Source organism: Varanus komodoensis, unplaced genomic scaffold (genome assembly GCF_004798865.1).
Source record: "Varanus komodoensis strain SLA01 unplaced genomic scaffold, ASM479886v1 scaffold1, whole genome shotgun sequence".
Classification (NCBI taxonomy): domain Eukaryota; kingdom Metazoa; phylum Chordata; class Lepidosauria; order Squamata; family Varanidae; genus Varanus; species Varanus komodoensis.
Window position 1 is genome coordinate 110,142,479 of NW_025335268.1, and position 26,838 is coordinate 110,169,316.

Here is a 26,838-nt window from a genome sequence, read left to right on the forward strand (position 1 = left end):
AATATGGATATTTTTATAATCTTGTAGTACTTTTCCCTGCTGGTGAAATATGGTCTCCAAGAACAGTGAGCTACATGATGGGATGGGGATTTGGACCTATCCTAGTTCAACATTCTAACCAGTTTTCTACACTGGAAGATCAGCAAAAATATTAGCACAGGCAGACACAGTTATTTCAGAACATGGCTGATTTTGCAGTCTCTCTTAGCATGCTAAATTGGAGAAATATAATGGTTTATGATAACCATTAGGATTAAGCAACCTGCTGCCATCCAAATGCTTTAGACCACAATTCCTATCAGTTGAAACTCTAGCAGCAAAGAGAATTTTAACTGCATGAAAATTCTGGGGAAAAGGAATGGTTTCATGGATGTTCTACATTTCCACTATTTAGCACTTTTTGCATAATGCTTCATTTAATTAAAACATTTCTATGCTGTTGGCATAGAAATGTTTTAAATAAATAAACAAGCCTCAAGACAGTTTACAGAAGGTAAAAATAACAATATAATAATATAAATATCATCAAAACATTCAACAATAAAACAAAATAAACAACAATATATCTTTTTCATAACTAAAGAAAAAGAAAGAAAATGAAAATGTGATGGCATAAAATTAATATTATTAAAATTAATGATATTATTAAAATGGTGGTTAAATAAAAAGGTCTTTAATCATTGATTTTAAGACACTGTGGATCTCTGTGGGTCATTTGGGAGTTCTTTTGTCATCCTTAGGCAAAAAGGATTATAGTCATAGCCACAGATTTTTAAACTGATAGGATATGAAACTCTGGATTGGATCCAAAAGTTAAGATGCAATGCTTGGACAGAGAAAAGCAGGGGTCCTCAAACTTTTCCAGCAGGGGGCCAGTTGAAAAGTGCTGGGGCGGGGACGGTGTGTGTGTGCATGCGCGCTGAGGCAGGGGTGAGGCGCAGGCGAGGGGGGGCGAGGGGGGGACGGACACGTGCTGCGATGTGGGCGCATGCAGCAGTGGCTGGCTTGCTTGCTTGGAAATCGTTTTCTCAGAGCAAGCAAACTGCTGCCTCCCCACGCGCGGGGCGAGGTGGGCGGCAGCGGGCATGCACATGGGTCCCAATGGGCATGGTGGGCCGGATAAATGGGCATGGTGAGCTGGATCCGGTCCCCGGGCCGTAGTTTGAGGACCCATGGAGAAAAGGTGTACAACTCCCAGCATGTGCCAGCCATTGCTAGTAGGAACCCTATAGCTCTCAATAAGTCTATTTTAGGCATGGTTTACTTTAGACATCCATCCCTCTGTTTTAGGCCTGTCTCTTCAAATGTACTCCAACATATTCTTGGCATATAGCCCAAAGTCACTGGGTTACTGGCTTGCTTAGCTGATTAGGAGGTTCCAGCTAGTTGCGCGCGCACACACACACACACAGACACACACACAGAGAGAACTTCCACTAAGTAGATGTTAGAAAATACTCATGAAATGTAAAGTAACTTTTTATTCAATACACCTTTCATTCTCAATGATATTTTACGGTTCAGTAACAGCAGTTTTGGCTGACCGTTAAAGCCAAGCCTGGGGCTATAGGCAATAGGACTCATGGAAACGTTCAAATTGCTATTAACTGCCCATGCTTGTCAATAATAATTGAAGAGCAGCATGAAAATGTGTATGATTGCCCACTCACGCTCCCTCAATGGGTGGCATTGAGGAATGAACAGGCTGTCTCCAGTCCCCAACACTGCCACTCGGAAGGGCAGTGTGTGCCAGTGGGTAATGCTGAAAGTGAAGTAGTTGCTTTCTCTTGCATTGATAATCCCCGTTGTCAGAGAGTGACAACGCTCAGTAGAGATGGCACTGTGACAAGAGTCCCCACCTGGACGCAGCCCAACATCTGGAGCCACAAGCTCCCCATCCCTTGTTTGGATCATCTGCTTGTAAACATGACAAGGGCCCAGGATACCCGCGTATCAGAGCTAAGATGTGGCAATGCGACAGATCCACCAGGATAATGTGGTCCTGAATACTGAGTTGCGAGGTAGGGGGTTTTGCTTGTTTTTGGTGTGCGTGTTTGCTACTGTCATCCAACCAGTGCTAGTCAGTGCTTTGAATCGTTTATTGTACCCCGGAAGCACCGTGAATTCTTATATTCACTCTGCAACTACGCGGAGCAGATCCACACATTTCCAGCACACATGTAGATTCTCTTTCTACCACCTTTTCTGCGTCTATTTGCACTGCTGTTTGCAAAGCCACTCGGGCCACTTGGAGAAAATGGTGAGATTCATTTTCAACTGACAAAAGCTACTAGCCCTGCGGCGTGTCAATGCGGACAACTTTCTCGGCGCTGGGCCTAAACTTAGAAAACCCCCGAAGCCCCCGCCCCCCGTTAGCTCCAGTGTGAACGTGTGAAGCCTGCTTAGCTCCACCCCGCCTCGCTGGATGCGAGCATTAAGAGCCAGCGGCTCAGGGAGCTTATAATAATGCCTTAAGGCTCGAGTCTCGCCGCTTGGCTTGCAGAAAGAGGTGCTGGGTATCAGCTCTGCGGCTTGCGGCGGCTAGCTGCCCCATTTGGCGCAGAGGCGCGTTTCCATTCTCGCGCTGGGAGATTGTATAACTCCGCCAAGTCCCCTCCCAGGCAGCGCCGCCGCAAGCCGACGGGCTGCTCTCCACGCGCACACCAGCTCCTCTTCCCTCCCCGGCGGGCTCCGCTTAAAAGCGGCTCTCCTGCCCCACTTTCTGTCTTGCGCCTCGGCGAGCCAGGCCCGGGCGAGCTCTCCCTGCAGCGCCTGCGGCTCCCGCCTCCGCCCCGCGCGCGAGGAAGCCCTCCTCCCCGCCGACTGCGCACCGCGCGTGTCTCGCTCGCCGGACGATTTCCCGCCTTCCGAGAGGAAAATGAGGGGGCTCCTGTGGCCGTTGGCACTCGGCGGCTTCTGCCTGTTCTTGCTGCGCCTCCCCGGCGGCTCGGCTCAGCTGTTCGGGCGGCGCTACGACGACCGCTCGTGTCCCGAGCGCTGCGATCGTGCGCGCTGCCCGGAGCTGCCCGCCGAGTGCGCGGGGAGCGGGGAGGCGCTCGACTCCTGCGGCTGCTGCCCGGTCTGCGCCGCGCAAGAGGGCGAGCCCTGCGGCGGGCCCCCGGCGGGGGAGCCGTCGTGTGCCGAGGGGCTGCTGTGCGTGCTGTCGCCCGGCGGCTCCGGCGTGGCGGCCTCGGCCACGGTGCGCAAGCGGGCCAAGGGCGGACGCTGCGTGTGCGCCAGCAACGAACCCGTATGCGGCAACGATGGACGGAGCTACAGCAACCTGTGCCAGCTGCGCGCCGCCAGCCGGCGCTCGGAGGGCCAGCGCCAGCCGCCTGTCATTGCCATCCAGAGGGGCGCCTGCGGCCAGGGTAAGCCGGCGGTGGGGAGAGGCGCGTGGGGAGTTCGGAGCGGAAAAGGGAAAGCGCCCGCGGGCTTCATTCTCCTAGGAAAATGGCTGCGGGCCGTACCAGGTACCGAGAGGATCTGGGGCGCAGGCACAGGGCAAAACGATAATAGCAAATTGCATAGATTTGCGTACGCTACTTAGCAGCCCTCTAAAATCCAGGTGTGTTTCTTTAAAGGATCCTGTCTCCCGAGGGCACCGTTTCAGTAAACGGCATGCATGGACCGGGGCGATGGAGGGCATGCAATTTCAGAAAAATCAGGCAGAGAGATTAAAGCCGGGGGAGCAGGCAGCGAAGCGCCCGGGAGCAAAAGCCAGTTAATCCAGGGAGGGCAGATGCAACCGGGATCAGGAGGGCTCCTGCGCCTTTGCTTCTGCACGTGCCCAGCAGGGCGGTGGGCAGGTGGCCTCCCAGAGATTCGGGGCTCCAGCCCCGGTGGGCCTCTGAGTGGTACCCTTGAAAGAAAGCATTACCTGAATGAGCCAGACCATTGGTGCATCTTGCCCCGTGTGGTCTGCTGCATCAATGGCAGGCAATGGTTCCTAGTAGGGTCTTTCTCCAGTTTTTCCTGGGATATGCTGGGGATTAAACCCTGGGAACTTTTGCCATGGGAAACCACCGAGCTACTGCTGCATCCCAGGCCACTGTTTCCTTTTGTAAAATACACCTCTGCACATCATCTGAAAGACTTAAAAGCTGTTATTTCACAAGGGCCCAGTCTAATAAAAAGGGTGGGTGGAAAGTAGATTGTAATCTGTTCGTAGATTTGCAGTAGGTCTGATTCTGATTTCCAGTTGTATAACAATACCAACAACAACTAGATAGCTGTCTCTCCCATCCAGAGAAATCAGGTTGCTGAAAAAGAATGTCTGAGTGAAAACCAGGAGTGGATTTTTGTGTAAAAGGGTTTGTGAGCTGCATTGTGATTCTGATTCTAAGTTCCTACATGTGCTCAGAGGCATCCTATTCCTTAATTTGTAGCATGTGGTTCCTGCCTGAGCCCACTATTTTGTACCTCATTATCACAAGTTCTGTCCTAATTTTGTAACTCCTCTGTTTTTTCCTCATCTCCTGCCACCTATACCATCAGGCTTGATGAAGAGTTTTGTTGGATAAACTTGTGGCATTTTGGCTGATATCAGCACAGATATTGCCTAACTGTAGGTCTGGGGGCTTTTCATATTAGTATGATTGTTTTTAGTATATTGTTATACTAAGAATAATCTTTTGTTTTGTACCTCGCTCCATTTAGTGTACCTCAAGAAAAACATAGTCGATGTCTGAAGTCTGCCCATCACTGTGATAAAAGAATAGCCGGAATTGGCTACCCTGTTTCCTCTCTCACATAGTCTTTACAAGTACAGACCCCAGTGGTCTTCCAGCTGAAGCCCCCTGCTTTAGTGTCCACCTGTTTTGTGTTTTATGGCATGGGGTTGGGTGTGGTGATGCAAACCTCTTTTCTAGGGCCATACAGTGTGCTCTTCAGCTGATTAAGAATCCAGATTTCCTGACCAGTACCTTGGAGGGTTCACACCAACCTCATTTTTGCTTTCCAAAATGTGAATGAAGCCATGACACGGATGTCTGAGAGGAGAAAATTAGTCAGATTGCTTGAGGAAATGAGGGCAGGTGTGGTGGATGGATCTGGTCTGGGTAAGGAGGCAAAAAGCAAAAAACAAAACCCCAAACTGACTGGAGTAAATGACAGTGCATGAAAAGGGTGTGGGCTGGATTAAATGGGAGGTACTGGGTTGGAATTGGGGATCATGGAAAGTTATGTGAATGCAGTTGGGGGAAATGTCAGCTTGACTCTGGGCAAAGGGAAGAGAACATCCTGTGAGATGAGCATGGAAGAGCTAGTTCCTGGGTAGGCTCATTGAAAGGCAGTCTGTCGGGAATGCTTGAGTCACTGGTGCCAAATGATACCACAGTATTCTGCAATGATCTTTTTAAAAAATCAGAAGCAGCCATGGGAGGTTGCAAGTTTGGACAGAAAAATGGCACGTGAGGGGCTTCTTAACCCTGTTCTAGGCATTTACCACCTCAACTCCCCACTGTGAGCTGTATTCATTTGTAAGTTAAAATATATGAGTACTAGGAACGTGTGAATGTAAGAAAAGCCATGTCAGATCAGACCAGTGGACCAGCTAGTCCAGAGCTCCATTCACATGGTAGCAAAAAAAAGCTACCCACAGGTTTTTTCCAGGCAGGATGGGTGCAAAAGTTCAACCTGCCCAAGCTGCTGGTTTTGCAAGCATATTCTTGCTGGTAACAGAGTAGCACATAGCCAGCAAAGCTATTAGCCATTGATAGCTTTCTCTTCCTTGAATTTGTCCAGTCCTCTTGTAAAGCCAGATTGGGAGCCCTCACTACTTTCTGTGGCAGTGAATTCCATAGTTTAATTATGAGTTATTTGAAGAAGGACATCCTTTTACCTGTCCTTGATCTCCCAGCAGCGAGCTTCATGGCATGACCCTGGGTTCTAGTAATCTGGTTGAAGGAGAAAAATGTATGCCATGCATAGTTTTAAACACCTATGTCATGTCTACCCTGGCCATTTTCTAAGCTAAACAATCCCATTTGTAACCTTTCCTCATGGAGGAGTTGCTCCAACCCCTTCATCAGTTTAATTGCTCTTCTCTACCTTTTCCCAGTTAAATAATGTCATTTTGCAAGGGTGGTGACCAGAGTGGTGCACAGTATTTCAAGTGTGCCCACACCAAAGATTTATATAAGGGGAGTATAGGCTTGGCACTTTTATATTCAGTTATGCTTAACCCGGAGTTTGCCTTTTTCACAGTGGCTGCATGCTGGGTCAACATTTTCATTGAGCAACCCACCACAATCCCATGATTCCTAAAGCTGGGACTTCCTGCCCCAGCATGCATTGCTTCTATGTTCCTTCTAGGACTGGGAAGCACACGGGAGTGGGGGATACAGCTTCGAACAGCAACACAGCCGAATGGGAAGCTTTTAAGCAGAGGCAGCCATGGGAGGTTGCAGGTTTGGACATTAAAATGGCATGTGAGGGGCTGCTTCTTAGTTCAGACTTGCAGAGTCTGCAACTGTTTTTTATTAGAAAAACAACAACCTAAAAAACAACCTAAAAAACTCTCCCAGCTTGGGAGAGTGTTACCCATCTCCTGTTAAACATCTGCTTTGGCTCTAGCTGATATTTTCCTAGAGATAAATATTTTCTTTCATAAGAGCACAACTGAAAAATCAACAAGAGTTCTGCTGCTGCTATTCTCGTACCTGACGGCTGCTTAAGGCAGCACACATTTACCTAGGAATGGTCTGTCTAACTTGAAAGTGAACATACATAAGATCGGGCTATATTGCTGCAGTTCTATGAACATGTGGCTGCCAAAGCCAGAGTAGACCTGATGGTGGCAAGACCACGTGCACACACTGAAATAATACAAAACGGTGGGGTGAGTTTGAGTTATTTATATTTCTGATTGGGCAGGTAAGAAGGGTAGTGTGAATCCTTTTCTGTACCAACCTTTCGCCAACTCCAACATGCTTCACCTGTTTTTCCTCTTGCTGGGGCTTCGTATAACCTCCACTGTGAGAAGAACGATTGAGAAAGTGGCTTGGGGTAGAGAAGTATGGAGGGGGAACATTTGCTCTCTGGCCACTCTTGTTGCACTTTAGAGCAATCCCGTCCTTGCTGCCACTGTTCTGTCTATCTGAAGTTCTGTACCCCTCCTGAACTAATACTCGGTGTGGAATCTGGGTACTTGCATCCTCTTCATTAATAGCTAGTAACTGTAGGAGTATGCAGCACTGCATGCAAGGAACAGTTATTGGACAGAAGTTTAATTTTGGAATTCTAGAATTAAACTTTGTGATCTGGAATGTACATAGGCTCTTGAGTAACTCTTCAAGTACCCCCATTTATAAGAATGTGACTGTAGGAAAGGTCATACAGACATCTGGCAGACATTGGGATAGAAGGTCTGAAGCAAATGCTTCCTTTGATAAAGGGAAGCTTTGAAATCATATTTTATTAGGATAAAGTGCTATTTTGATGTTGGGATAATTTTGTTTTTTTACCCATTATGACTGTAAGGCTTCCATCTCCTTTCTTGAGATTATTTATTCAGTATTTAAAGGAAATACTTAAAGTGGTTATTAAAGACAATTTAAAGTGACTGGCAGAATGAACAAAACCAGTTTTCTCATAATTTTATTCTTTGTTTTTTGCATTGCCCTTGTACTATCAACATATCTTATGTAAATTATATGGGAAGTGATTTTATGTGGCCCCATAAAGTAGAAGTGAAATGCTTAATCAAAGGTTCGTTGAAGAGGTTTTTGAACTAATGCCCTTGATCCAAGTGATGTCATGGAAAATGTAATCAGAAATGCTAAAGTAGCAGTTCTAGCAGAATGAATGCTTGCCTAATGGATCCTAGAAGCCCATGGGCCAGTTTTTGGCAGTCCTACAACCCATTTCATCAAAATATCAAACTTGACACTTTGGCTTAGTATATTTTGCTTGAGTAGACAAAATTGTCTAGGTTTAATATAGCTAATGATATCATCTTTTTTTAAAAAAGAAAATGATTGAGTAATCAAGCTGATCAGTGCTGGGTTATGGCAATGGGACAATCATGATACACTGGGGAGAGGGTTCCAATCCTAGGTAGCCGTGGGGTCACTAGATACTCTCAGGCTGCTTTTCCAATTCACAGTTAGGAGTACACCATATTGAAGTCAGTAGGGCTTGTAGAAATGCACGACTTCCCACCATTAGACAGATTACTATTATGTAGCCTAATCTACTTGACAGGGCTGTTAGGAAGCTAAAATTAAATAAGCAGATGTATACCATCCTGAGCTTCTTGGATGAAGGGTAAGAGAAAAAATGTACGTAAAACAATTCACCTAAAATACATGCAGGGATAATTGGCTTGATTTTGTATGACATGCAGAGAAACTACTTTCATCAAATGCCATTTTTCATGAATGGATTATATATTTGTAAAACTGGGTGCTATGCTCTAATGGATGTTTCATAACAGTCGTACATTAATGATTAGAGTTCAACAAACTGTCATTAGGTTGCATTATTAGTACAAGCCCCATCTCCTTCAGGCTGAACGTATACTTACTGTGAGTAAAGCCCAATAAATACAATGGCACTTTCTTACGAGTGGGACTTTCTTATAAGTAAACTTGCATAAAAATGAACTGGCACTGTTGTAGCAACCTTGCAATACTTTGAAAGATGGCTGCAGTGATACTGCATTGATCCATTATTGTTCAAGGCTATGTGCCAGCTAGAAGATGGCTTGGTTTTCTTAAACATTAATCATGTATTAATGATGCAGATGATTATGCTCTTGAGGCTTATCCACTAGTTTAAAAAAATCCTGATAGGATATGGCTGTAAGCTTTTTAAAAAATATATTCACTATCCTCTGTGCAGTTCATGTGCTGCTGTCAGCATGCACTGCAGCTAAAGATGAATTCTTGCAGTGTTGCAGTTCAGGAAAATGTAAGTGGGCATAATATTTAACTGTTCAGAAATGTTTCATTAGTGCCCTCACTGAAAAGTACAATTCCATGTTTATTTAACCAGTTTAAAAACTGTATGTAACCAATTGGAAAGTTAATTACTGGATTTGCATAACTCAGCAACCATCCTGGATAGCTGGCTGTGGTCATCTGAGATTGCTTACTGCAGAGTGACTTGCTTTGGAGCAACAAGCCATCCTGACAACCCATGACTTGTTCTAGTGGTTATTGGACCCCCAAGGGGCTGTTGTGTCATCCGAACTGAGCAGACCAATCCCATCAGGAGTTGTGGGAAGGGGCTAGTGAGCCACTTCGGAAAGGGGCTAAACCCTGTGCCACTTTTGGCAACCTTGCTTGTGGTGCCGCCAGCCAGCAACAGCCAGTTACAGCCCCTTGACCACTGCCCAAATGACTTTCGCCGGTTCACAGCCTTTTTTTAAAAAAGACACCCGCTCTATAAACATGTGCTGATGCCTTCGTCAAAGTACAGGGCATGGGGAAAAATAGCAGGTTAGCACTAAAAACTGAGGGGATTACTTTGCTAAGGAGTAGATCTGCAGCTCATCCCCATTGGGTGCACTTCCTGTGCTCCAGCTGACCACTAAGTACCTGACATGTGTCCGCTGTTCGCAGAGTACTTGTCTCCTTGTTCTTTTACTATTTGACAGCTGTAACTGACAAGGCAGTACTGTATGTTGAAAGAATGCACTTCGGCAAATTCAGAAGACCAACAAAAAGAAAATAACAATAAAATGAGATTTGTGCATATTTGAGGAGGATTTTTAAAAAATCCTAACTGTTCTTTTTAGGAGTCTGTGGAAAAACAGTGCACAAAAAGGTTGAGAAAGAAAAGTGGTTGCAGTTAGAGCAGGGATGGGAGAGAAGACCTGTTATGTAGTGAGGGACATTGGGGTGCCAGCTAGAGAACTGAAGGGGAAGAAAAGGAGAGCAACCCATGGTGAACCCAGTTGTCTGCCAGGTGCATTGTAGGTTATTTCCTGAACATCCTCTGATGTGTACCTTGCTGCAGCATATTGTCAGGAAGATTAAACTCATTGATTGTCGCTTTCCCCTTGTCTTTGACATTTAGAATTCTGCTTGATGTGCAGTGGATAGTCTCAAAGCCATATTTTGAAACATGTTTATTCTCTGCCTTCCCACTAAGCAAATGGAGTGCAAGGCAGCTGACAAATTCAGTAATTTATTCAATCAGTCAACAATAATTCCCTGGGTTTTACTATCACAGTAATCTCTAGAGTTCCTTGAGGTCTATGTTAAGCTTTCAAAGATTATACTATTAGAATTACCGAAGAAAGACTAAAATTTACTGCCTTCTTCAGGAAAATTAACAATGGGAAATGTACAACTTGAATGAAAAATTATTTTCAGTGCTTATTTAAAACAGTCTTGTAGTTATAGCTCATGTTATGATCTTTTATTTAAAAAAACACACAGTCCCAGAAAAATGCATACAGTAATATACTGTCAATATATAAATTAAAAATGGTTCAATAAAAAACGTACAAATGAAATAAGCAAAAAACAAACAAACCCAAACCCACAAATATACAGCAGCTTAATTTCTAGCAGCTGTATCAAAAGCATTGCAAGAGCCAGAAGCCTAAATCTATACCTGCCAAAGATTTCTGAAACACTCATGTTTTCATAAGTTTCACAAAAGTGTACAAAAATAATAAAAAATTACTTTCTTTCAAGTGCCTGCTAAACAGATCTCAGGGGAACATTCAGTCAGACCTCCTAAGTAGATCTTAGCAAAAACTAAACTTAGGGGACGGTCCATCCCCTCTGTAAGTGCCATCCTCTCTCACACAGATGTCAAGATTCCCATAATACCTATCCAGCAAGTTTATTTATTTATTTAAAACATTTTTATGCCGCCCCCATCGCAACAAAGCCTCGGGGCAGCTCACAATAAGAACAAAATATAACAAATTGTACAATAAAAATATTAAAACCCAGTGCATCTCGGCTTAAAAGATTTAAAATCCTATAAATAACTAATAAATTAACAATTCAAATAAGTTTTAAATAAAAAGGTCTTAGTCTGGCGCTGAAAAACAAATAACGACGGCGCCAGGCGGACCTCTCTGGGGAGCGCACTCCATAGGTGGGGCGCCACCGCAGAGAAGGCCCTCCTCTGGGTACTCACCCTCCTAATATCATTCACAGAGGGTTCCCAGAGAAGGGCATTTGTTGCTGATCTCAAGAGGCAGGAGGGCATATATAGACGCAAGCGTTCCTTTAGATACCGAGGACACAAGCTGTTGAGGGCTTTATAGGTCATAACCAACACCTTGAATTGGGCCCGGACTTCAATCGGGAGCCAGTGGAGCTGACGGAGAACTGGGGTTATATGAGAACAACGCCCAGTCCCCATCAGCAGCCTGGCGGCTCTGTTCTGCACCAACTGAAGTATCCAGACCATCTTCAAGGGTAGCCCCACGTAGAGCACGTTGCAGAAATCTAATCGGGAAGTTACCAACACGTGTGTCACTGTCGCCAGGCAGTCGTTCTCCAGGAAGGGACGCAGCTGATGGATCAGCCGAAGCTGAAGGAAAGCGCTCCTTGCCACCGCCGTCACCTGAGCTTCCAAAGACAGCTCAGAGTCGAGGAGCACTCCTAAGCTGCGAACCCTGTCCCTCAGAGGGAGTGCATCCCCGTTTAGGACAAGACCCAAGTCCCCCATCCCGAGGCCCGAACCACCCACCAACAGGACCTCCGTCTTGTCTGGATTGAGCTTCACTGTATTGGCCCTCATCCAGCCCATTACCTCGGCCAGGCACTGGTTCAGCACAGCCACTGCCTCACCTGGGTTGGTGGAAAACGAGAGGTAGAGCTGGGTATCATCAGCATACTGATGATTCTGCAGCCCACACCTCCTGATGACCTCTCCCAGCGGTTTCATGTAGACGTTGAATAGCAAAGGGGACAAAATGGACCCCTGCTGAACTCCATGGCATAACTGCCATGGTGCAGAGCCATAGTCCCCCAGCACCACCTTCTGAAATCAGCCGTTGAGATAGGAGTGGAACCACCGCCATGCGGTGCCTCCAACTCCCAATCCCGCTAGCCTATTCAGAAGGATACCATGGTCGATGGTATCGAAAGCCGCTGAGAGGTCCAGGAGAACTAACAGAAACGCACTCCCCCTGTCTCTCTCCCTGCACAGGTCATCATACAGGGCAACCAAGGCAGATTCAGTGCTGTGCCCGGGTCTGAAGCCGGACTGAAATGGGTCCAGATAATCAGTTTCATCCAAGAATGCTTGGAGTTGTCCCGCCACCACCCGCTCTAGCACCTTGCCCAGGAACGGGATGTTGGCCACTGGTCTATAACTGGCGGCTGCCTCTGGATCCAGGGATGCCTTCTTTAGGACTGGCCGGACTACTGCCTCTTTTAAAGAAGAAGGTACCCGACTGTCTCTTAAAGAGGTGTTGACCACCTCCAGGATCCAGGTGCCAATCCCGTCCTTGGCTTTCTTAAGTAGCCAGGATGGGCATGGGTCTAGTAAGCAGGTGGTAGGGTGTACTTGTCCAAGCACCTTGTCCACATCATCAGGCCACAACAACTGAAATTCATCCATTAATTGTGGACTCGACAGCGTCATTGGCATCTCCTCAGTAGAATCTCGTTCAATAGTAGAGTCAAGCTCGTGACGAATCTGAGTGATTTTCTCCCTGAAATGCCTGGCAAAGTCGTCACAGCAGGCCTTTGAGGGTGGCACAAGATCTTTCTTTGGGCCTAGATGTATCAGCCCTTGCACCACCCGAAAGAGCTCCACCGGACGGCATTGTGAGGAGGCAATGGAAGCAGAGAAGAATTTCTTTTTTGCCACCCTCGCCACCACAGTATAGGCCCGATAATGGGCTCTTAAGTGTGTTCGGTCAGATTCACCCTGTGATCTCCTCCACCTATGCTCTATACGTCTCCCAACCTGCTTCATTGCCCGTAATTCAGGTGTATACCAAGGAGATGAACGGGCTCTGCCAGGTGGGAGAGGACGCTTGGGAGCGATCGTGTCAATAGCCCTGGTCATCTCCCCCTTCCACAGTTCAACCAGGGCATCGACAGGATCACCAGCCTTGTCAACCGGAAAATCCCCCAGAGCTTTCAGGAATCCATCAGGATCCATCCGGCTCCGGGGGCGGATCAATGCAATCTGGTCCACACCCTTACAGAGGGAAAGGCCACTCTCAAGCTCAAACCTTATGAGGAAGTGATCTGACCATGACAAGGGCGTCAAACTTAAATTCCTCACCCTCAGATCACCCTCTTCCTGCCCCGTTGAGAAAACCAGGTCCAGAGTGTGTCCACATTCAGGGGTCGGGCCACTGACGTGTTGAGACAGCCCCATGGCCGCCATGGAGGCCAGGAAGTCCTGAGCCGCCCCGGTTAGAACCATCTCGGCATGGAGATTGAAGTCCCCCAGGACCAACATCCTGGGAGTCTTCAACACCAGGTCCGAGACGATCTCCGTCAGCTCAGGCAGGGAGTCTGTTGGGCAGAAGGGTGCACGGTACACCAACAGAATCCCCAATCTGTCTCAGTTGCCCAACACCAAGTAGAGGCACTCCAGCCCCGGCCTCGAGAGGACAGGAAGCCCCACAAGGGAAATAGAAGCTTGATAAACCAGAGCGACTCCCCTCCCCTTCTCTCCAGGCATGGTCGGTGCTGGACCAGGTACCTGGGCGGGCACAGTTGTGAGAGGGTGACATCCCCCCCCTCACCTGCCCAGGTCTCTGTGATACAAGCCAGGTCGGCCCTCTCATCCATGATCAAATCATGGATGAGCGTTGCCTTATTTTGGACCGACCTGGCATTAAGCAGCAGCACCGACAGGCCCGGGGGGCCGCTGACAAGTCTACCTGGAACCCGCCGGCTGGGGGAATAACCAGAAAGAGGGACAGGTGTTAACCATCTGTCCCTCCTTCTTCTATGCAGACCTGTTAGACCCCCAACGCCATAACGTCCATTGCCCATCACCACCCCGATGGTGGCGCCCACGCGCTTCCCAGGCGACATCATAGTAAAGCACGGGATGCACCAATTAAAAGCAACCTAAAACCGACAATTAAAATTACTAAAAACATCCTACTTTAATCCACTGCTAGCCCACAAACGAAACCAAAGCCACCACCAAAGCCCCCGGCCAGCCCAGCCCCCCGCTCGCTGGACTGCACACAAGTTGCCAACACAGCAAGTTGCAGACACAGATGGTTGCATGAAAGGGTAGACTGAATTCCCCTCCCCTTCCCATGCCTCAGTGTTTATCCCAGTCTTACAAATAAGTCTACAAAAATAATTAGACCCTAGGAATATGTACCAAAGCTAAGTGTGTGACCTGTGCTAGTTTTTACAAGCCTGGATTATCTTGTAAAGGGCTCCCCAACTTTTTGATCCTGTGGACACATTCAGGAATTTGAGAAAATTCTGTGGACACCACAAAAATAATGTCTCACATGGGAAATGTATTTAGTCACATGGTGGATGCTCTGTGGACTTGGCTGCTTTAAAGTGTGCTAAAGAAGTGGCAGGAGAGAGACAACTTGAGACTAGACAGGCCTGGGGAAGAAGAAATGAGAGAACAGCGGTGAAGCTGGTGGTTGTGTGGGACGGAAGGCAGCTGGGCAAAGAGGTAGAGAAAGAGCAAGGCCAATGGCTAGGAGAGGGAGGAGCAGCAAGCTAAAGAAGTGGAGGGATGAAGCTTAGAGGGTGGGAGAGTTCGGAAACTGCAAAGCAAAAGCAGAGGGGGGAGAGAAAAAGCAAGGCTAGAAAGAGGAAACAAGTAGTGTGACTAGAGGCTGGAACTGGAGAGGGCAAGAGCAACAAGGAAAGCTCTGTGTGGATGGAGGAATGGGGAAGAAAGCAACTCTGCTTCTCTGCCTGCCCACAAAAAGCTGATCTGTAGTAGGTGGGTCTTTACTGTCAGGAAATAGAGAGCTTTGTGGGTGCTGTGTTTGAAACCTCAATCTAGAAGTTATTCTAAGTGCTCAAAGCAGTGCACAAACATCATTGTATACATTAACCTTTACAGTGTATCTTTGAGTATAAAAGGGTAAACTAAGTTATTTGGATCCTAACTTTTCTTCTGTGGATGGATCAAAGTTTGCATTATTAGAACAGGACCTTCCTGCTTCTCCATTCCCTTTGCAGCCTGCTATGCCCTTTGCAAATCTGGTTTTGTGAGTTGCAGGACTCTTAGACGTGGTGTAGGATATGGTGCAGCGGGTTAAGTTTAGAAGGAGAATTCAATGAAATTGGGTGCTCATGTGAAAAGAGGAACAACATCGGATGCAATCTTATGCAAAAAATCCACCCACAATGCTTTGGTGTTGGACCGTGCTGGGAATTGTAGGACTTTTTCCTGTGTACACCTGCCTAGGGTTGCAGCCTTTCAAACAGTTTGGAATCAGCTGGCTTCTGTTGATAGGACATGCTCTAGATATTTCCTGAATTCTTTGGACAGTCCCTTATCCCCCTTCCCCAGCCTCCACAGTTCTGAAGTCACCTATAACGGAGTTGGACAGAGCAGTGTTTAACTTTGCTGCTTGCCTAGTTGTTGACTGGTTACCCTCTCCCTGGATCTCAGATCTCTTTATATTTCTTTTATCACTTTCTTCTCTTGATTGTGTATTTTGAATATAAGACATTTTGGAGTGTTTGGAGAATGAGCATACGCCTGCATTTCCTTTGGCAGGTGCTCTGTCTGCATGTCAGTAGGAACAAAAGGGAGAGGCTGGAAAAGCAGGTCTCATCCTGATGTAGTGAAAGCAGTCCTGCAGATAAAAGTGCTGGTGCAGTTTAGTTTAAATTCATGAAGAATTATTAAATGACCTTGATAAATGAGGAATTGCATAATCCTGGAAATTCATTGGGTTGGATCCAGATTTCACTTGACTAAGAGGAGACCTGCTGAAATCAATGAGACGCAAGTTAATTACGGCTAGGTTTGGATCTTGCTGAAGTACATACTATTTTAGATCCATTTCTGGGAGAGTGCACTATTTTTATTTTTACAATTCCCACCTACATTCAGGTTTTGCAAGCTCTGCATTGGACCAGTAGGTTGAGGTTCTTCTTTGCCCCTTGAATGTCACAAGCAGCTATATGAGCAGTGTGCATTCCTGCTTCCACCTTCTCCAACCTGTTGCCCTCTGGATATTTTGAATTTTAGTTCCCATTAGCCCCTGACACTATGACCAATGGAAATGAATGCTGGAAATTATAATTTCAAGGGTATCAGGTTGGGGAATCCTGCCTTCCTTGTTCTGTTGATTGATACTATGCCGCTTCAGGGGAACAACTACTTGTATTGCAGAGAAGAATGGTTCCCCAGAGCCCTTACTTCTGGAATGTATCTGCTTAATATGTAATGACAGTGTGGGATGAGTGGAGAGGGAGTGCTGTGTCCTGCATTCCTCCTATTTCTGTGGTTTGCTGTTCGGTTAGCCGAGGGCTTAAACACTCCAGGTTTGCACACTGCATTCAGCAATCTGTGATACAGCAGATTGTGGGTGACTGATGCATTGCTGGCAGTGTGCCTGCCTTCATCTATCCATGCATGACAGCCTGTGGGTTGTTAAATCCATGGGTTGTTAAGTGTGAACCAAGTGTGCCATGTGCCCTGATCTACATGTCAACATTTTAATGTCCAGCTGATCAGTTGAACCATATGAAATACTATTATTAATATGGCTCAAAAATCTAAAAACATCAAAATTCCCCCTTTAGATTGATGTTAGCCATAAAACACAGTAAGAGGTCTTCTTTTCCCTGAAAGCAGCTTATACTTTGGCAAAGCTCCAATAGAGGAATGTTAAGAATGAGTCTGTACATACTCGTGTTTTATGAATTTGGCCTGCTGATGGAATAATCAAGAGAACTTTTTCCTGAAGAATGCAAAATAGGATAGGAAGGAGGATATCTGATAGATATGTTGACTCTGATCCAATTGAATACTTTTATGATAAAACCAGCATGCTGAATTGTGCTCAAGTGATTTCCTGCGAAATTTTGGCAAATATCTCCGGAGAGCAGGAGCACCTGCAAGTAGGCGCCACATGCTATGCTTGTTGCAGCCTTGAGGAAGCCATCCTTAAGGGTGTTTTTACAGTAGCAAAATCCGAGACTCACGTATTGAAAATATTTGTTCCTTATAAATATAGTGCTGAAGCAGCGATGTGAGGTAAAATAATACAATGATGCAACCCCAGTCATGTTGGAAATTTTCACGTAACACCCCCCCCCCCCCGATAACTATGTCTTGGATCAAAAGATGTAGTTGGACAGTTTCTTTTTCTTTTTCCACCTGTGTGTGCCAAAGCAGCTGTAAAATTACGGGGGTCCCTCCATCTTCAGTAATGGATTTTGGGAATAGTTCAGAGGGCTACAGAGGTAAGCGGGAGGTGCAAAAGCCATGCTTTGTGACCGGACTCAGTTAAGATGAATGCAAGGAGATTTCCGTGTGATTAATTTTACTCCATTGAAAGTAAACACTAGGAGGGAAGTTCATGCCATTGGTTCATGACCTGGTTTGCATGTAATGACAGCACATGGTTTAAACACCATGTGGGCTGTCTGTTGGGATCCAGCAGGAGAGAATGGGCATGCTGCCTCCTGTCTGCTTTCCCGCTTTTATCCAACAACATTCAGCTCTCATTATGGGCAGACCAGCAGGTCTTAAAGTACTTAAACTTACTTCAGTAAAAACATTTTCCAAGTAAATATTTGAATTTCTTTTGAATATGAATAATATAAAGTGTGTTTTATTGACTCCCCTCCCCCTGCCCACCAAGAAGGTCATAGGAACAACTGTTCTGGATCAGAGCAAAGGCCTGTCCAGTCCAGCAGTTTGTTTTGACAGTGGCCAACGGGATGCTCATGGGAAGTCCACTGTCTTCCCTGCAACTCAGATTTAAAGCATATGGCTTCTAATCTTGGAGAAAATGGTTAGTAGCTCTTGATATCCTTATCCCTGATTAATTTGACTAATACCCTTTAAAGCCATCCAAGTTGGTCATCATGGCTACACATTGCGGCAGTTCCATGTGAAGAGATGCCTCCTTTTAGATTCATAGGATGCCTCTAGGTGCTAGAATTATGGGAGAGGGAGAAATTTTTCTCCTATTTACTTTCTCTGCACTATGTATAATTTTGGACATTTTTATTATGTCCCCCTGCACTCACAGTAAAGAGACATTTACTAAACTAAGCAGACGTAATCTTTCTTCACAGGGGAATTGCTCCAGCTACATAGACCACTGATTTGCTGAACCATTTCCAACTCTGTAATATACTTTCTGATGTACAGTGACCAGAACGGCACACAATACTCCCAAGTTTGGACAGAATCAACATAGTATTTCCTTTAGTTTTGCTCACTAAATATGGGTAGAATGAACACATTAATTCACATTGCCATTGTCCTTAGGCCTGTTGCTCTCTCATTGTGTGCCGTTCAACGGAGCTCATGTCCTGGTGACTTGAGAGCGCATCACTCCATTGTCTGGTAGGGGTTCAAGAAAGAGGCAGCAGTCAGGCATATTGCTGTAGACAAATGTTGTGCCACCTCTGCTCCAAGCTTGGGGAGCAATAAGATTGTGGGTGAGGTACAGGGTGAGGTGGAGTGAGGGAGAAGGTCCCACCAACACAGTCTCTTCTCTTGTTCCCCACAAGTCAGTTGAAGAAAGGTAGTCCATTGACTTGTATAGGAAAAGAGTAAAGGACCCGCTGTTGCTGGTGGCACAAAAAGACCTTGGTTATGTCAGGCGACCATGATGGCCACATCTAAGAAACCGCTTTTTCTTTCTTGGGTAGAAGAACTAATCCCAAGATGGAATGTGAAATATTTACTGATGATTTTGAAAGCAAGAGAAGTAAAGACATGAAATCATAGGAACTTAGATTCTGCTTTGCACGGCAGAAGCTGCTAATAGCCTTTGGTGTTGGAATAATTGCAGCAATGAATGTCCTGATAGAAAAGGAAATTCCACTAAGAAATTTTCAGTGAGAAACTTAGCCAGTTATTTATCAAGACCAAAATGGATATTATAATAAATTGAATGTACAGTTTGTTTCCATGCATTGCCTGATGACAGCATAGCAGGATTTGGGAGTAGGGAGCAGTGTACAACACATAGGGAAGATTAATCCATACCTTCCTAGCTGTAACCCCTGCCTATGACACAACCTGCCTCCCAGGTTGGAATAAGGCTTGGGAAGAGTCTTGTATGGGTGGAAGGCTTTTTTCAGTCCTAATTATTACAGGTGGGGGCAGGGGTGGTTTTGGTAGGGAGGGACCTTTTGCCATTCTGATTCAGAATTTAAAATATTTTCAACGAATATTTGACATCTCTTTCTGTTACACAAAATTACTGAATTTTGCCAAAATGTTTCTAATGCTGTAGTTAGTTTCTAATGCTGCATGGCTTGAAGCATGCATTTTAATGTGCTAGCTAGATTTCAGGAAAAAGAGATTATAGCTAGGTTTTTACATTTGGAACAGGTAGCTAGTTTACTACAGATCTGGAGCCAGCTGTTGTAAGACTAATTTTTAGTGATAAAAATGCTAAACCATCTTAGTTTGCAGGGAGCTGTTGCCTTAAATTTGACTCTGCATAGCATTAGTGCAGTATAGGAACTGTCTTTTCCATTACTCATTAGTCATTCAGGATTTGAGTCTAGCAGGCTGTTTAATTTATTTATTTATTGAGAATTTCCACAGAGACAACTGGCTCTTTGTCCCTTCAGCAACCATCTCTGGTGTGCTGAATATTAACAGTCATCAAATGCTCTCTTTCACTAGGACAGCTTACTAAATGGAATAGTTACATCCTGTTTTCCAAAAGATAAATGTCAGAAATTTAAATAAAGCTCAAATATAGGTGCACATTTTAATTATACTGCTGAATCTGATTTCCCTCTGATCATCTTATTTATGTAGCTGTATATTCCAGCCATTTACAATGAAAGGAAAAATAAGTAAACCAGGCTGTACCTGATTTATTTTTAGCTCAATTGGTACAAGCAAGTAAGAAGTATCCCTTTCAAATTAAAGCAGATAACTGTGGAGAATTAGGCTGTAATCCTGTAATCCTCCCAGTCCCTGGGAAGGTGTCTCAGGGGCCATTTCGTATTTCAGATGCCCCTTTTGAGGGGGAAATGAGACCTAATATTGAATCTCTCTCACCAAGGGAATGTAGACCACTTCTGGAGCAGACGTAAATAATCTGAGAAACAGGTAAAAAAGGAAATCATATGCCTCTCTTCTTCCCAGCTTCGATCATGCTATCAGTGCTTTGGTTTTCTTGGAGGTTCTTTACCCAGACACATAGAATTGCTTTTTAAGCCTTAAATAGTTCACAAATTGTAATTCTTTTCATGGCTAGATTCTGACTAGGGCTCCTGTATGCCTCCTCCCCTCCCCGCATACAATAGTCTACCATCGCTTGTATATCAGGCAAATTACCGGAAGAGAGAAGAAATCACATTGTATAGGATAAGGAGGGAGCCTGACTGGCTGGTTCATGTCAAACAATGGTTTGGTGTTCTATGCGAACTGAGCTAGGAATGTCCTCAAATTGACAGCTCTAGTTTAGAAACAAAACAAAGTTCTTATTTCAATAAATATTTAATTTCCAGTTTTGTAAGTCTCTAAAACTGAAGATCATGCAAGCACTCCAAGAGAAAATATTTTATAATTGTAGCACATCCAAAGCACAGAAAAATTACTGTCTCTGCCCAGATTTGCCTTATCTGCATCTCTCACTGTATCAGCAATGGAATCCCTGTGACCTTCCAGATGACGTTGGACCCCAACTCCCATCAGTCTCAGTCAGCATGGCCAATGAGTTTTGATATAACTTCATCTGGAACACCAGAGGTTCCCTGCCTCTGGATTACAGGATTCAAAAAATATTGGATTAGTGTATATGTGAAGTGGCTTAACTGGTAAGGATAGGAAACAGGATGCAGGATTGTGTATTTCTATCCTCCAGCCCCTCTCCTCTTGAGCAAAGGGTTATTTGTGGGTTAGGGTGGCTCTCCTGTAACAGTGGTTAACACTGTTCAGAGTCTGTTAAGCACAGTTCAAAACAAGTATGGAATCTTGGTTAAAAGAAAAACTTGTCAAGTACTGACTATAATTAACAAATGCCAAAATATAATCCTTAAGAATGCATAAGGCTTATGGAAGGAACTGGTGATGAAGATAGCATGTAATTTTGTGGCCTGCTTCTGATCCATGGCTTAAACATATTTAAGAAAATGCCATTTTACCTTTACATCAGTTTGAGTTAGTTTCTGTATTTTTCCAGCTTGTATCCATATAATTTTCTACTGGATGTAGGTTTCCTCCTGTAATAGTTCTTAGTCAGTCTGAATAAGTATTATCATAATGTCATTGTCCTTTTAAAGCAATATACTGCATCTACTTCTAAGCAGAGCCCTTGCAGCATGTTTGAGGAAAGTTGAGCAAGGCAGACCTCTTTGTTTCTGAAGCCCAGGTTTTCATATTTCATCATCTAATAAGCATCCGTCAGGCTTGGGTTATTTTAGTCTTTTGACGTTGAACTCCCTGGTTTATTTCCCTTCCTGTCTGGTCAGAAGGCTTTTTCCCTCATTGATTTTGAAGATCAATAAATGCCTCTCATATTTCCACTGATGTAACTTTCAGACTGCTTTGATGGAGTTAATATAAAGTACAGTAAAGTATTTTTGACTGCCCATGACTTACCCATGATAATTGGTAATTTTAAAGCCAACTTCCTTCCTCTGTATTTTGTTAAGTTTTAATTAAGCCTCACGTTAGCCTTGTTGGGTGACATACTATGACCATTTTTAAAGTGGCTCTGAGAAATTGTGGTTAAATACCACTTGCAACTGAGAATAGGAGCCACAGCTCTTGAAATTGGCATGGCCTCCTCTAACTTCTAGACTGACTTTCCTTTGCAGGAAGTGTTCTATTTCTTTTTGAAGGTGTTTTGCAGCAGTAACCACTTGCAGTTGTGAGGATGGCTGGCTGATTCATACCCCACTGTCTGTGGTTTACAATTTAGTAGGGAGAAGACTTCCTGTTTAAAACCAAGCTATTCCTGCCTAAGGATTTAAGGAATCAACTGCATTCTTGTGCTTCTTTAAAGTCAAATGATTAAAAAAGAGCAAGTCTAGCTACAGTCGCTAGGATCTATGAATCCCAGTTCAAATCGTATCATTGATGGCAATTTCCTTTATCAAGTTTGTTTGTTTGTTTGTTTAAAGCTTTTATAGACTGTCCCATTACTAGCCTCTCGGTAGTGTAGGAGAAAAGTATGCATACTTTCACGTTTAAAGTGCAGTATGTTTTTTCTGCTAAGGGTTACACCAGGTGAATAGGTGGTATTGAAAAGAAAACTTGAACATTGCATTGATGTGTATTTATTATACGTGGTGATAAAATAACTGACCTTTCTCTAATTATTTGGGCCTTTTGTTTTCTAGTAATGATTTGGTATTTACTCAGATCTTTACAAACAGCTGTTTTCACATGAACAGAGGTAAATTATGCTCCTTCTTTTGATCAAGAGTAAATAAGGAGAAGAGTTCTGTACATATCTTAAAAGGGAATAGGCCTTCCTGTCTTGTTCCTACATTATATCATTAAATCATCACTCTTCATGGCTCATTCATAATCAGATTAGTGTAAAAAACTCTAGAAGTTGACATTTATGACTAAGAATATTTAATCTTTGAAGAAATTGTTCCTGTGGAATTTCTAATGCAAAGATTCTTAAGAATTGTGCCTTGCCGCATTTGCTGTGTTGTGTATTACTGAGTAGTGTTAGCTTTATTCACCAGAAGGAACACTATTCAGACTAGCCCTATTATGTGGCATGGATTATTAACAAATTTGTGCACATTGTTACATGCTTCCATAATAGGTGAACATTGCTATTTCCTTATTATAACTTTAAGGAGAGGAAACACAGCACGTTAAGTGAAATTACTTGGCATTGCGGTGCAAGCCTGTACTTGAAAATAATGTTTGGTAATGAAACTTTGCTTTGCTAAAAGCATCTTCATTGTTTTCTCTCGTCTGAGCACAGTTATTTCTTCTATCTCCTTATCTGTCATATTGCAGAGAGGCAAAATCTTACCCCTTAAAGTTATTCACACAACAATGCAGAAATTCTAAGACCTCCTCTGTTCTTTACGTGTTGACAATGCTTCTGTTAACTGTGGGGTAAACTAGAAATCTAAGAGAACACAGAACAATGCATAACTTTCTTTTTAACCATCTCATGAAACAAATGATAGGTCTTAGAGTTCGGAGTAAATATTTAGACTATGTGGTATAGAAAGAACTTGCTAGTCATTCAGACTGCAGGAGAATATATTGAGATTGCATTTGCCTTCTGCAGCAGTTTGTGTTCAAGTCAAAACAGAAAGCTTTGCATTAACTCTTCTATTAATCCTGGAGAACAGCAGTTCTTGGACTATGTTTCAGCAGGCCTCCCTAAGTGAGGAATGACGTTTGGGTCTCCCCTCATGTAATCATAAAATTCTAAATAACAGGGGCTGGCCAACAGCACTCTTTGTAGTCGACCACTTTTGGAACAATGGACTAGGTTTGCATAGAACCATTAGCATGCTTTAGAAACCTCACCATCCCCTTAAGAATTTGTACAGAATCAAAAAGATCCTAAAGGATAGCAAAAGACCTTGTGGGTTTTTATCACAGGTTAGCAACCAAGCGTGCATTGGAAGGAGGTAGGTTAATAACTGCAGTCCTTCAAGTTAGGACATTAGAGAAAGTTCCCCAGTAGCAGAGCACGTGTGTCCACTACACGTTTCATGACAGCAGATATTTTGATAAAGGCAAGTTTATGTTACTACCCATATTGAGAATTCAAACAATTCATATTGTTTTCACATTTATGTAGCTATAGAAGATTCATTGCTTTAAGGCAGGCATGTCCAAAGTCTGGCCCAGGGGCCAATTGCAGCCCGTTTTCAAATTTCGAGCGGCCCGCAGCCTCTTCTCCCCACTGGCTCAGCTTGTCACTCATCCCTGCCGGCCGGCATTTTTCCCTTCACTGCACAGCGGTTCCCGCAGCTGTCCCCTGCTGCCTCCTGCTCCTTCAAGGCTGGTGGTTATATTTCACCAGAAGATGGCAGTAGACCTGAGTCAGCACTCTTGCTGCGTGACCCTTGTGACAAAAGGCTTGTGTGTCCATTTCTAAAATGGCGACTGTAACTAAAAAAAGGAAAGTTGACAGCGAGGGCCGCCGCTTCCAGGACAAGTGGAAATTGAAGTATTTTTTCACTGAAATACAAAACAACTGTGTGTGCCTAATTTGCCAAGATACTGTGGCTGTTTTCAAGGAATTCAATATCAAGAGGCACTACCAGACAAAACATGCTAACTACAAAAAGCTAACTGGAAACGAACGCGGTGAAAAATTGAAGGAACTGGAAGCTGCTTTAATGGCACAGCAGCGCTTTTTCACAAGAGCCCGTGAGTCAAATGAAAATGCCACAAAGGCGAGCTATGAGGTGGCAACGCTGATTGCCAAGCACTGCAAATGTTTTACTGAGGCTGAATTTATTAAATACTGCGTGATGAAAATGGTGGAGAAAATTTGTCTTGAGAAGAAGCAAGAGTTTGCCAATGTTTGCCTGGCTCGTAACACTGTGGTATGGAGAATTGAAGACGTTTCATCTGATATTAAGAGACAGTTAGAGGCAAAAGGAGTGGAGTTTGACTTTTTTCGTTAGCCTGCGATGAAAGCATGGATGCATCTGACACCGCTCAGTTATTGATTTTTTTGAGAGGAGTGGACAATGACATGAACGTGAGTGAAGAGCTACTTGACCTCCAGAGCCTTAAGGACCAAACAAGACAAACAGATTTATTTGTTTCTGTTTGTCCCACCGTAGATGACATTAAACTACTGTGGAATAAAGTCACTGGGATTATTACGGATGGCGCACCTGCCATGGCTGGCGAGCGAAGTGGATTATCAACCCTAGTCTGTAACAAAGTCAGTGAAGAAGGAGGCAAAGCTATAAAACTCCACTGTATTATTCACCAACAAGTTCTCTGTGCCAAACATCTGAAATATGATCATGTTATGAAACCGGTGATGAAGGCTATTAATTATATTCGCTCCAAAGCCCTGTGCCGCCGCCAGTTTCAACAGTTTCTACTCAACATCCAGGCTGAATACGGAGGTGTTGTGTATCACAACAAGGTAAGATGGCTCAGTCGGGGGTCTGCACTGCAGCGCTTCTACTCTCTTAGGGAGGAAATCGGACAATTCTTGGCAAAAAAGGGACAACCGATGCCAGAGCTATCTGATCCTGTTTGGCTGGCTGATTTTGGATTTTTAGTTGACATAACACGACATCTGAACGTGCTGAACACGAGCCTTCAGGGGCAAAATGCAGTGGTAAGCCAACTGTATTCACCTATCAAAGCCTTTGGGACCAAGCTGCTACTTTTCCAAAGGCACCTGTCACAAACACAGCCCAATACCACACATTTCCCATCGCTGCAGGAAATAATGACCAGTTTTCCACTGAACAATATGAGTGCTTAAATAAGGAGGTATGAAGCAGACATCTCATCTCTGGCTGAGGAGTTTCAACAGCGCTTTCGGGATTTTGCAGCTATTGAAAAGGAGATCACGCTTTTTCATCTCCTTTCTCTGTGGACCCTGATAATGCTCCAGACCACCTGCAGCTGGAGCTCATTGAGCTACAGTGTGACGCCGAGTGTCGCAGTCTGCACCAACAGCTCCCTCTTGTCAACTTTTACTGCCAACTGGATAAGGCAGGTTCCAAGAGATTCGAACATTTGCTAAGAAAATGCTGAGCTTGTTTGGTTCGACATACTTGTGCGAGAAGACATTCTCGGTTATGAACATTAATAAGAACCGCTTGAGGACGAGACTAAGTAACATCTTGCTCATCAAAACCACTGTTTTTGAGCCAAACCTGGCCTATATAATGCAGTCGAGATCTCAGTATCACCCTTCACATTAGTGCAGTTAAGTTATTTGTTTAGTCTTTCATAAAATAGTTCATTTGCATTTAATGTTAATGGTTCAAAAAATGTCAGGCTGAATGGTCGGCCCCCACACATTTTCACCTCACCCAATCTGGCCCTGCTTGCAAAAAGTTTGGACACCCCTGCTTTAAGATATAATCTTACACATCTTTAGGCATGCCCTACCCAGCTTGCTAGGAATTGTAGGCCTTTTTATTGTCCAAACATACATAGGATTGTGCCCTTAATCTATTTTTATATTTGTATATGTATCGTTAAAAGTGCTTAAGAGCTCTCATACACATATATCAATTGATTCCTAAATACTTAAGCTTTGCAATATTTTCTAGATTTTTATGTCCTTGGTGAAATATCCTAGTTTGCATTTGAAAGATTGATGAATGAATGGTTTATTGCACTTACAGACCTATAAAAATATTGAGGCAAACAGCAAACAAAACTAAGCAAAATAAAATAAAATGTGTTTAAGAGGAGACCCATATTTGCATTTAAATAATTGCTTCTGCTTTGCAAACACTGTTATTCCTTTCTCTTAAAAAACCTTACCTGACCTGTGCCTTTCTCTGAGAAATATGACTAATGAAAAGAGCTATATGATTTGAAGATAAGCACCAAAACAAGAAAAGGAACTGCAGTGTTAGTTTTTTCCAGTGGGTCAGCAAATCCTTGGGAACATTTTCCTTCTGAAGTCATACATAAATGAAATGCACCCTTTCCTCCTTTCTTCCTTTTAGTGCTGTAACTTTTTAGCTGGGTTAAAATGAAATGAAAGGAAGGATGCTCTGTCTTTTTGTCAGACAATAAACAGACAGGTGAGCTGAGAGTTAAAGAAAAAGC

The 26,838-nt window shown here is 44.1% G+C and overlaps 1 protein-coding gene across 1 annotated transcript in view; it reads left to right on the top strand.

Annotated features, from left to right (window-relative positions):
* The first annotated feature begins 1,972 nt into the window (after window positions 1-1,972).
* HTRA1 (HtrA serine peptidase 1) overlaps window positions 1,973-26,838 on the top strand; it is a 63,704-nt gene continuing 38,838 nt past the window's right edge. The window contains exons 1-2 of the mRNA XM_044431563.1: window positions 1,973-2,021; window positions 2,622-3,371. Of these exons, the coding sequence (XP_044287498.1) occupies window positions 1,973-2,021; window positions 2,622-3,371 (799 nt within the window). The remainder of the gene's footprint in view (window positions 2,022-2,621; window positions 3,372-26,838) is intronic.